This window comes from Anarrhichthys ocellatus, unplaced genomic scaffold, assembly GCF_004355925.1.
Source record: "Anarrhichthys ocellatus isolate YVR2014 unplaced genomic scaffold, GSC_Weel_1.0 scaffold3, whole genome shotgun sequence".
NCBI classification, from domain to species: Eukaryota; Metazoa; Chordata; class Actinopteri; order Perciformes; family Anarhichadidae; genus Anarrhichthys; species Anarrhichthys ocellatus.
This window is the reverse complement of record NW_022280033.1, coordinates 13,254,369-13,266,415: the sequence shown is the minus strand read 5'-3', so window position 1 is coordinate 13,266,415 and position 12,047 is coordinate 13,254,369. Positions and strand designations below refer to the sequence as shown.

Here is a 12,047-nt window from a genome sequence, read left to right as displayed (position 1 = left end):
GTGTGAGAGAGAGAGAGAGAGAGAGAGAGAGAGAGAGAGAGAGAGAGAGAGAGAGAGAGGCTGAGAGGAGCAGGAGGAGGAGGGACGGGCAGCATCAGGACATCTGGCTGAAAATGAGACTGGCTGAGGAGAATGAAAAAAAAAAAAGCCTCTGGGGTCATTTCAGAAAAACAAATAGATAATAAAATGATGAAAACCTACATAGCCTCAGACTTCAAAAGGCTCACAAGGTTTAAGAGAAATAGAGGAGCATGAGGAAGAGGAGAGGTTGGGGATGAAAAGAATATCTGACAAAATCTCCCTGCAAATGGCAAGACAAAAAAACAGCTGAATCACTCCACGGAGAATCTCATTAGTGGCCTTCTTTTCTACCTTTAATAATGAGCAGTTCCAGATAACACCCACATATGAGAAACTGTTCTAAAAGGGTGTGAAATCATCAGAGAGTGAGATGAAAGAGAGAAAGAGAGAGAAACACAAGACGTAAAAGAGAAGAGAGCAATAGAAGAGCTCCTTAAAGAATACTTCACCCACAAAATGACCATTTCATGACAATTACTCACCTCGTGTTGCCTTCAATTCATGAAGAAAACACAGCGTACGATTTAAAACACATCCACATGAACAGTCTCACGCCTGCGACTGGATGAATGAGACTTGGAGTATACTGCACGAGTTGTGAGTTTTTTGATCCACCGTGGAGGCATGGAAGCAACGTTTCCTTTGAGGATTCAAGGCAACAAGAAGTGAGTAATTGATGTAGAAATGATCACGTTGTGGGCGAAGTATTCCTTTAAGGCTCGACGAGTATGGAGACGGTTTAACTGCACGGACAACGGGAGCACGGAGATAATATGCAGACGCATGCCTGGCAGCTCTCAGCAGACCTACAGAAGCCTGATGTTTTCAATACCCCTCTACCACACACACACACACACACACACACACACACACACACACAGCTTGTTACTGGAACCATACGCTGGAGACGAGCACCTCGGGGTAGACCCTGCACTCTTACAGCAGAAGCTGTTTCATCAGTGAATCAGAACTAATGGCTGTGCTGACAGAAGACATATGGAGGCCCATTGAAGGACTGAATCACTGTAATAAACTAAGAAAACATTGAGTCATCGAACAACTTGCCATACTGTCAAAGCTACAGGCCCGTGCTGCTCTCGCATTCAATCCACTTTCATTGTTGGGATCTGACAGACGAATGACTTCAGTAGAGGTTCATGTTGTGGAAGATAAAGGAAATACGACTCATTTAATGAGCAATTTGACACTTACCAATTGGTGTTTTTGAATAATCATTGCGGACACATTCAAACTAAACATCCAACAGCAGCTGCTTCACATTAAGAGCATTGTCAACCGGCCAAACCAGAGGTAACGTCTTTATGTGAAGGAGCCAGAGGAAACGCAATGAGCGGGTTATACGAGCGGTTATCAAAAATGTTTCTACTAAACAAGACTTTTGTTTCTGACAGCAGATCAGTTTTAAATGTTGCACGGGAGTCATGGAAGCAGAAGCAACCAGAGTGAGCTAAATAACAAGTCTTCTTACAATCAACACTTGAAATGAACTGAAATGATACAGACAATTGCAAATGACTAAGTAGTAAGAAATGTAAACCATAATTTTCACTTGTTTCCTTAAGAATTCATTAAACTTTTTTTCTTTTGAGGAAGCAATGAGGAAGATCCTAGGTAGATGAAGAGTTGCAGGTGACCCTCTTGCACCCCTCCAGCTCCTCAACGAGGTAACCCACATTTTACAGTGTCCTGCTGCTGTATTGAAAACTGCTAGCTGGAGCACCATGTAACCACAGGTGTTGCCAAAACAAACAAGGACTGAAATCTTTAGAAGTACAATGTTAGCGTCTTGCTTGATGGTACTTTAGAAGTGTTGTTAGAGCTTTTGTTACGCTCCAGTCAGCAGCTTACAGAAGACATACACCATCCTGGAGCAACCATGTAATGACGGGTCCGCCCAGTCCCAACCCTACTCTCCCTCCTCCCCCAGTGATGACTACGCTGGCATGTGTCAGTGGACATCGGTAGCCTGCAAAGAGCATGTTCGTGGCTCTTGGATTCAATGCATGCGCTCTCCTGCCGGCCTGGAGGAAGGTAGATAAAAAGGATGGATGGACAAACCGATGACAAATGGCTGAGCAAGGATTGAGAGCAAAGCCAGGCAGAAGAAGGTGGGGGAAGCCAATCTGGAGTGCTAACAGCTCGGAGAGACCGAGGGTGAAAGTGACAACAGTTGAGGCTGAAGGGGAGTAATTCTGGAGAAAAGAGAGAACGGGCGCATGTGGGAGTACCTTTGTCTATGGAGGCTCCAGCCATGTGGTAGAAACTCAGGGCTGTGTCCACGTCATTCACGTTCTTTAGGAAAGTAAAGAAGTTCTCCACCTCCTCAAATGTGATGCCCTGCACGAGATGAAATAAACAAAAATGAGTCTGGTGAGAAAACTGCCGTCTTACCGGAGGCATTAGAGCTCCCAGATTGTTACAAAAACATCGTCATTACACGAGCTGGGACCGCACAGTAACATTCCGGGAACGGCTTAGCAGTGTGACACAAACGACAAGAGGAAGTGGGCAGAGGCAGTGGACACACGTGGATGAACAGTGTGTGGGGCGTGGAAGAGGACAGGGGAACAGACGTGCACATAGAAACACGGACGCACTGTCACACAGCTGCCACGCTGCTGATGAGCTCATTTGCAAAACAAAAGTGAGCAGCTGGTCTCAGGCTGTAAATAACTATTTTTCTCATTTACATTACAGGTTATGCCAATGCTGAGAGACACACCGGCATGGAAAAAGAGGGGAATGGGGGGGGTTTACTGCAGTTGAATTCCTTAGAGAGACACAACTCTGGCAGCACCAGCCTCATCTCTTTCTCGTGCCTTGGAGACACGGCAGCTTCCCTGTTTTCTTTTCTCTGCTAAACACTGCATTTAACCATCAAATGTGCCGTATCATGGCTCATGTGATGCTTACTATCTTTGGGTAAAAAACATAACAGGGATGGATCTTTGCTGCAACACTTCTGGGGATACGATATGCATGGGCGTATCTTCAGTCAATTGACTGATGGGGCTCATTACGCTGAGGCATGAAGCCAAAGTTGATGCAAAGCACTGGAAATGGGAGAGGGATAGGTGTATAAACTCTGAGCCCTCTGCATCTGGAATATTTTTACATCCCTCTTGTGTTTGGTGTGTCCCAGCGGAGTCATCTGACTTGCTTAGAGCAAGGCGGTGGTGTTTTGTGAAAGTACGTGTTGGGGAAGGAAAGTCAAAACTCTTGTTTGCAAGAAAGCGTGCATCTGAACTAAACAAAATAAGCATCCCGAGTATAATAAGTAGACTGACTTCTTAAGTTTTTTACTGATAGAAGAGCAACCAAGGAGGACAAAGCCTGAAGGCTTTATTAGGAAGCTCTAACAGAGATGGAGTAATTGTGCCCTGCTGCTGAGCACTGGCTTCTCTGTGTTTGGTCACCACAAACGGAGATAGAGGAAGGTAGAAGAGTAAGTGTCAGTCAAGTGGATAACGGCAGGCTCCAAGTGTGCTGTCCTCTCCGGGTGATGTATCTCCTTACGTCCAGTCTGTCTCACACACTCGCAATGTCCCGGCACAATCTCCTTTTCACTCAGGCACCCACCGTCTGTCACGCATCCTCACATGTAGGCCGCTTTATCGAAACAGTCCACGCCACCAAATGTAGCACCACATAAAACCACAAAGTACCAATCACTTATCTCAGGAGTTCCACAATAACATCACCTGTGCGTCCTTGAACATCTTCTTCAAGCCCTTCTGCATCTGCTTGAGTTTACGAGACTGGACGCCGCTGTAGGCCAGCAGCATACCCCCAAACTGTCTCTCGCTGATTCTGCCGCTCACAGGATCGTTCCTCTCGAACTGTAGCGTGAGAGAGACACAGATGAAGACTGAGTGCTGTGCAGAGGGACAAAACAAATTAATAGGAAGGAGGAGGGCATGGTGAGATGGGGAACAGTAAATACTGGTGTCAGGCTTCCGGTTGAATCATGCTTGGAGCCGGCATTGGCGACACTAAATCTGAATGTGCAGGCTTTTATTTCTTTGTTATTATTTTTTTACAATGTCCCACTGGGGTATGGCTTAACAGCTGTGGGCCGTCGCTGTGTCAGGTCAATCCAGTGGATTTATGTCTGAGTCTATGCGGCTCCCTCCCTTCTTTCTCTCTTGAGCACGCCGACCTCTCAAAATGTTAATTTGTCACACCTGAGAGAGGCAGCTCATGACTGAGCTGAAATAAGCCTGCAGTAAAGATTTCAGGGGTGACCTGACCCGCAGAGGATCTACCTGTTATGAGGAGAGGTCAAAATTAAATGAGTTTTTGTATTTTTTTAGCTTTGTCTGCTGAAAATGACACTATTAGAGCGGTGAGAGTGAACCACAACAGTAAAGATGATGGCAGGACGCGCTTAACGACAGCAGCTCTGGTTATTCTGACATTTCTGTTGTTGTGCATCGACATACAGGCTTGATAGAGAGAGCGACTTTGAAATCCTGCAGTATTTTTAAATGTATACATGATGCTCTGAAACCTTTTTGTAATTCCAGCTTCATTGGGAATTAAAGAACAAGAGGATTCATGAACGTTATAGAGACAAGAATAAGAAACAACTGCTACAGCTGGTGAACAATGGCCTCGGGTGAGCTGCAGGGTCAGCACATAAAGAAAGAGGAGTGAATTAGAGGAATTGGATTGTATTATTCATGCTGGTGTCATTCTCATCTGTGGTGTTATGATTTCCCTCTCACAGCATCGTGGAATCATTAAGAACTGACAGATAGCGCTTTCTTTCTGGCAGATGCTCCGACTCCAGTCCTATTCTTGGAGCTTCAGATGACGGCACCCATTACGGTTCAGTGATCAGCGAGGCACTCCCCACGCTAATTAAATGGATTACAATAACCATATGCTCAGCAACACTGATCGGTTGCTGTAACTGTAGAGGCACGAGGAGGGGTCTGGTGTCACGCTGAGGAGACAGAAAATGGCTTCTATAACCAAACAACACAGCTTTGAGAGAGTGACACTTGTATAGTGCTGACAGACCATCCACACAGTGCTTCTGTCATCCTCTGGCCTGCTTCTCATGTGTTTTATATACAACGTCATAACAGGAACAGCAATATTTACTGCTGTCCGCTGTCAATTAGCATAGGCTAGTCCCTGAATAGGTGCAGCAGAGGCTAAGATTTAAGATTACAAGATATTGATTAGAATTGTAAGCAATAGTAGAGTAGCATCATGCTATATTCCTCCACTCGTTCGTTACCTCTAGTTTGAGCACGTCATGCTGCAGTTCCCTCTGAAACTCCAGAAAGCTGCCGATGGTGAGTTTCCCCTTCAGGTCTTCTCCAAAGAAGTAGGTGGTGAGAGCCGAGCTGCAGCCGGCCGTCTTCAGGGTGTTTCCTGTGGTAGAGCGGTCGCGATGCCGCATGCCCATGCTGGTCTGGGAACGAATGATGCTCTGGACCTAGGGATTGAGAGGGGGGGGGGGGGCGGTCCCATGTCAACCAGGACGATGGTGTAGACTAGGTTTCAGAGGTACTTGTGACTATTTACTTATATTGATCCACTAATATTCTCATAAAAAAATGATGTTGTGAGGATGCTTGTGAGGTTTGTATAAGATTAGCTTGATTTAAAAACCACTTGGTTGCGTCATATTAAAAAGCAGTTGAAAGCATCTTTCATTCATTCTCTGACATAATGAGGTTTAGCTTAAAAAACCTCTATACAAACAATACTGTATATCATGAACTCTCCATCACATCCAGTGGTAGAGATCATGATATATGGACTAAGTGCTCAGCACAGCACTTATCTTTTCCCTCTGAGAAAATGTCAGTGTTGCACATCAACCTTCCTTTAGTGCCTGTCAGCGTGAGTTACTGGTTGCTGTAATGCAATCAGTTGCTACTGTGGGTACAGCACGGTCCTAACGGGTGGGCTGGCTGTTTGAACTGAATGTCTCCTTTCAATATGCTGAGTGTGTGCGTGTTTTGTGTGTGTGTTTTGTGTGTGTGTGGCTACGCACCTGTTCAAACTCCTCAAGATCCACCTCTCCATCGCCGTTCAGGTCAAACATCTTGAAAGCAATCTCAAAGTTCCTTTGGGGAGCTGGACACAAAAACACAATTCTGAAATCAATACAACACAATATGAAAATGGCACGTCACAGTGGATCCACCGAGCTTTCATCATAAACCCCCCCCCCCCCCCCAGTGGTGCAACATGGGGCACTTTAGAGGGGCCGTCAGACTGCACAATGACTGCTTCACAGAGCTAATCTGGAATATAAAATTTGCATTAATGACATTTCAATTCGCTGCACTGGTTTTCAATCTGTGTACACTTTCTGCAAATGGCATTTGCTGTACTTCTGCTGCTAAACACCCACGTCACTTTAACAACATGCGGCCAGAGACAGTGAAATGAGTTTTCAGGCCAGCAGCATAACAAGGCTGAGTTCACAGTGTTAGCACCCACAGTCTGGTAATGACAGAACAAACAAAAAAGGGAATGGTTAAACAAACAGCGCTTCCATTTAGAGTTGTTTACAGAGACTCTTTTAGCTCCTTTCTCTTTCTCTCTCTTCCAACACAACCAGTCGAGGCAGATGGCCGCCCACCCAGAGCCCAGTTCAGCCCAAGGTCTCTACCGTTACAGGGAGGTTTATTCTCGCCACTGTGCTTGATCATGAAGGAATGTTGGCTCTCTGTAAGATATACACCTGCTCTATATGAAGTGTCTTGAGAGAACTTCTGTTATGATTTGATGCTATAAGAGCATTGAAGTATTTAAAAAAAAAAAAAAAGTTGTTTTAAAGTTTACAGCTGTTACATAATGTATGTAAGCATTTCACTTCAATAGAAATCATGTAACCATTTAGGCTATTATTTTGAAGCTTTCTTTGGTACCTTTTCCCATCATAACAACACTGTTCATCTGATTTAATGCAATAATGTTTACACTCATTCTATTATACAACATCTATTTGATAAATTGTTTTTATTGCTTCACTTTTTACTACTGTATACAACTATAAACAATTCCTGCCCTGGCAAACCAACGCCTTCAAGGGATATATGAAAGATGAATAGAGTCATATCTTACGAATGATTCCGTATAAAAGCAGTAAATGTGTACGACTATGAGGCCTGAACCAATAGGCGAAATCCTCCGTTGCACTATTTTTGCTGGCGTGTTAAATGGATTGAAAGCAACCATAAGGCACGCTGTCGCGTCTGCTTAAACATGACTTGTCCTTGAAAACGTCCCCAGAGACTTCCTCCATATGAACGGATTATATTAAACGGTCAAGCTAAGCCGGGGATATGACTTTACCAGGCATTGGCGAGTAAGGAGTCAGAGCCTTATTTTCATTATTATGAACTGTGACACATTTAGAAAAGGAGTTTTTTTTCACGTGAAAGTTACTCTCTGTATTCACCACCAATGCAGCTCAAGCTAACGGATTATGTGAAACACATTATTTACCTTGAGAGAACTGGAGATCAGACAGACAGCTCCGTAACCCGGCTAATAATATCATATTGGAAAATATCGCTGTGTTTCAATCTCTGTCTTAGACTGATGCAGTAAAAAAAAAAAGAAAAAGCCCAGAGCAGAGAAGGAAATGAAAAGATCTTCTTTGGGTTTGATTTGTGATCAGTGTGTAGGATTTGAAGGATGTGGGATTGAATGGGATGGGTCATATCAGCACCATTAGATCTCTGTGCAGTCAACAATGTACTTACTGGACAGCACAGTGGTGAGGAAGATGTAGTCAGAGAAGGAGATAAGGCCACATTCTCCCAATGTGTAAAATATGCTGTCCTCGTCTGCAAACTTCTCCCTCTCCTGGGCGATCTTCTGCTCATTTAGGTCACAACCAAAGGAAAATGTAGATTAAAAACATAGGAGTTTTAATTCAGCACAAGCCTCACAGCTGTTACAGTTGTCCCAGGTGTGGCTTTGTGTGTGTGTGTGCAAGCAAGTGTGTGTGTCTGAGAGTCAATCAGAGACTGTTCAAAACACAGGATTGTACACACCTACTATACTTCCACACACACAAACAATATTCCTGGTACACAAGGAGGGTGATGGATAGACGGTTTTTCACAATAACAGTCATGCAAATGCTGCATACACATGAAGCCGTACAGGCAAGTGAGGGTTGTAGTTACAAGCAATTAGTTTGTGGTCAGTTCCAAACACTTTATCCACCAGAGGCTGTACTCACAGTGTGACACTGACATAAAGAGAGGAAAAACATCACGAGAGACTGTGACACAAACACACACTATTGATTAACGATATAGAAGACACAACCCCAATGTATTAATCATTAAAAACAAAGTGACTTTAGCCCTCTCTTTCACACACACACACACACATACGTTTTTCTGTCAGCATGTGTATATTCACAGCATTGCATGAAAGAGTGACTTAACCACATGCACACTACACACTCGGTGATAAGAGACTTGAAAAGACAGCGTCCACCAAACAGAGTGGACAGACGGACAGAGCATGCCTGGGGGAGGGGGAGGGGGTGGGGGGGCTGGGCCACGCTGAGCCCATGTGGAGTTACCTCCGTCTGTAAGAGGTCCAATTCAGAGGAGGAGGAGGGAGGAGAAACAACTGTTAGAGAGCAGCATGGCCTCTGCTGTCTTTAGCAGGGCCTTGAACGACAAAGACACGCATGTGCATTTATAGTGCGCGCGCGCACGCACGCACGCACACGCACACGCATATATATACAGAGATAGCATCTTGCTCAAAACGAGATAATTGGGGGATACCACTCAAACTGAATTTGATGTCTCGCTGTCTCTGCAGCTGTGAGCTCCACTAACTAGTCTGTTGTTATAACAGTCAATTAAACTCATTATCTGCATTGTCAATGGAGCTGTACGCTGAGTGGAAATTGCAAATGAAAGCTAGTCCCATGTTCTCTCAAATTAATTGGGAAAAGCATACACTGAATACTAAAATGTGGTGGCACCCCCTTAACAGCATAACATCAAATTCTTTCAAATTCGTTCCCCATGAACCGACTCCCTCCTCGTAATAAACAGAAATCGCTGCTAAAGACAACTGGTATGAGCTTTTATCTATCAAATACATCACTGTCCCCAAATGGTGTCTTGACTCTTACAAGTCGATGACGCAAATATAGAAAATAGTGGTTTCTATTGCATCATTTATTATTGATGCTATCTACTGTACATTTTACAGTACAAAGGGAGAAGGGAGTGGGAGAGAGGGGGAGGTGAGAGAGAGAAAAGTTATTTTTGGAGCAGTGCTACTGGTTGAGAGGCAGACACAGAGAGATAACAAAAGGCAAACGTTTCATTCTTTGTGCCATAAACATTCAGGTGAGTGCAAGTGTAAGAGAATGCTAGAGAGGGACAGGTATGTAACACGTAATTAAAGAGTAAAGAGGGAAAGTGAGAGTAATAGAGGTTGGTGTTGACTACTCGACACACAGAGACAGCCTTCTAGGCCTGAGGTGAGCCAGAGTCCTAGCACCAGTCCAAAAAACAGAAAAGTGTGTATTTTAACGGCACAGACGGCTACACAACTACGCACATGAACACACTGGGCCTCGTTATAATGATCAGAACGGAGGCACAGAGCACATTAGGCATAATAACTCGGTTTTTTCAGCGTCCCGAGTCAAGCACGAGAACACCCCCGCAGAAGAGCCAAAATGACGTTCAGCGAAAAAGCATCCGAATATAATTGGCCAAAGAGAGGAGCCAAATAGCACATTCAGCTGATAAAAGAGGAGATCTCAGCGTGTGTGTGGAAATACTAACCAATAAACACACAAACATGGAGCCCGTAGTCTCCTGATGCAGCCGGTGTTCCTGTCAGAAGAGAACACGAGTCTCTCTTTTTAGGATCCCACTCTACAGCCACAGACTTCACTGTGCTGAGCTCACAGTATAGCTTTCACTCTCTTGCTCTCGCTCACATACACAATGTGCTATAATACTGTAAATCTCTCCAACAATTGTATGACGTAACACTGCACTCTCTCCAGCAGACAGAGAGCGATGGCAGTGTGTATATCAAGCTGCGCTGTGGCTTTCAAAAACCACGTCCTATCCTTCTCTTCATCCTCCATCTTTCCTTCATCTCCAATTCCCACTGAAGTTGTTATAAAAATGCATTTATAATTCAGATAACTGGTAAAACACGTTTTACCTACAAGAGATCCCCATTAGGTTACTTGATTCCCCAGACTCTGCGTCTTATCAGTCGAGTCTTTCATCAGTTTTGATTCATCTACCCAGAGGACATAATGCCTTTCAAATATGCGGCTGCAATCACTAAAAGGATCTCAACTTCATCGGAGTCTGTATTTAACACCCATCTTAGATTTCCCCCCAAAGCACTGATCTTCAAATGACTGTAAATCTAATTGCTGCAGCACTCAAGTTAATTATCTGCCAGCGCGCGCGTCTGTTGATCAGCGTCAACTTCACAGCTGTCTGCGACGTAGGTGAGCGTGATTTCTTTTGAAATCTCTGCCTTGAGCCCGCCTCATGTGTTCATACGTGTCTGCATGTGTCAGCTCTGTTATGGCCAAGTTTCCCGGGCTGTGTGCAGATGATGGACTGAACAACCCAACTAGTCTGTGAGCTGAGGCAGAAACACAGTTCTGACAGAGCTGCTGGCTGGGCGGTCAAATGAACTGCTCTCACATACACCCGGGTTACGGCTTTGGCCGGAGCTAATCTATCCAGTGCACCAGGCGACAGAGCAGCCCTGGCCACAATTAAACTAACCCGAACTTAAAGAGTACAACAAATGAGGCCCATACAAGTGGAGCACAGCCAGAGGCGTGCATGCAAAGGGGCTTCATCTCTTTCTGCTCATTTCACACGAGTGCCTAAGAGACACTTTCTAAGCACACCATTAAGAAGTGATACACTTGAAAACTTGGACTGCATTAAAAAGCTCTTCTAGGATTCGAACATTTCATTGTTAAATCCAAAACTGAAGAATTATATGATTCTACATTGTTATATAGCCTTAGTTTCTACCGACTATAAATTACAAATATAAACAACTTTACATGATCAAATCAACCACATGACACTGATGGGCTCAGTTACATCACAGCTGTGCTGACGAGGAGGCGCGCACCTCTGACATCCAGCATCCTCCTCTCGTAATAAAAGAAAACAGGCAGTTGGTGAAGTGACTGTGATTGACATCATTCAACACACTATACTGCAGACTTCTAGCATGGACACTTACTAGATTTACATCACATGCCACCCATCCATTCTCTGCTCGCTTCACTCTTGTTATTTATGCTGCTCCGCCAGCACTTTGTGTGGCCGTGCGCTTGGCTTTAGGAGCTGATGGCAGCTCTAGACTTGGCCACTGTGCTTCACTATTGATTACATCTGTGAACCCGTCCGACACTGCAGCTGCAGACACCCCGATAACAGCAGAGAGTAGATGATGAAAGAACTGGATATGGACACAGATTGTGTTGCCATATTAATGATCGCACAACAGACGCAATGACGTTTCTCAGATAGTATCAGAAGACTCCGTTGTCTGCGTGGTCTCCACTGAGCACCGCAACAAAGAGATGAATTTATGGGTCTAGGCTGAGTTCTGCCAAGACCCGCGAGACAAATGCATTAAAAATGGATCAGTACCTTTGTGTGATGGGGTAGCTCCGGGGTTACTGTCACTTTGACAGGTTCAATGAAACAAGTGTTTCAAGGGAAAAGGGAAATCGGAGTGACCTGCTCGAGGGAAAAGTTAGCCCGAGCCTGCGCCTGACATTTGTGAGCGGTGGCTGTAAGCTCTCCCCGTGTGTAAGTGCACTTGTTCTGTGCTACACCACCTACAACTAGGGCACCGTCTCCATCCAACTCCCAAAAAAAAACACACACACACACACACACACACACACACACACACACACACACACA

The 12,047-nt window shown here is 44.6% G+C and overlaps 1 protein-coding gene across 4 annotated transcripts in view; it reads right to left on the bottom strand.

Moving 5' to 3' along the window:
• Positions 1-12,047, bottom strand: part of micu1 (mitochondrial calcium uptake 1) — a 28,755-nt gene that overhangs the window by 1,431 nt on the left and 15,277 nt on the right. For 2 of the 4 annotated variants that reach the window (XM_031871957.1, XM_031871974.1), the window contains 6 exons: positions 8,675-8,680; positions 7,839-7,953; positions 6,116-6,198; positions 5,351-5,551; positions 3,804-3,941; positions 2,331-2,439 (listed from right to left, as the gene is read on the bottom strand). In XM_031871957.1, the coding sequence (XP_031727817.1) occupies positions 2,331-2,439; positions 3,804-3,941; positions 5,351-5,551; positions 6,116-6,198; positions 7,839-7,953; positions 8,675-8,680 (652 nt within the window). The remainder of the gene's footprint in view (positions 1-2,330; positions 2,440-3,803; positions 3,942-5,350; positions 5,552-6,115; positions 6,199-7,838; positions 7,954-8,674; positions 8,681-12,047) is intronic. The other 2 variants (XM_031871965.1, XM_031871982.1) reach the window with 1 other exon arrangement.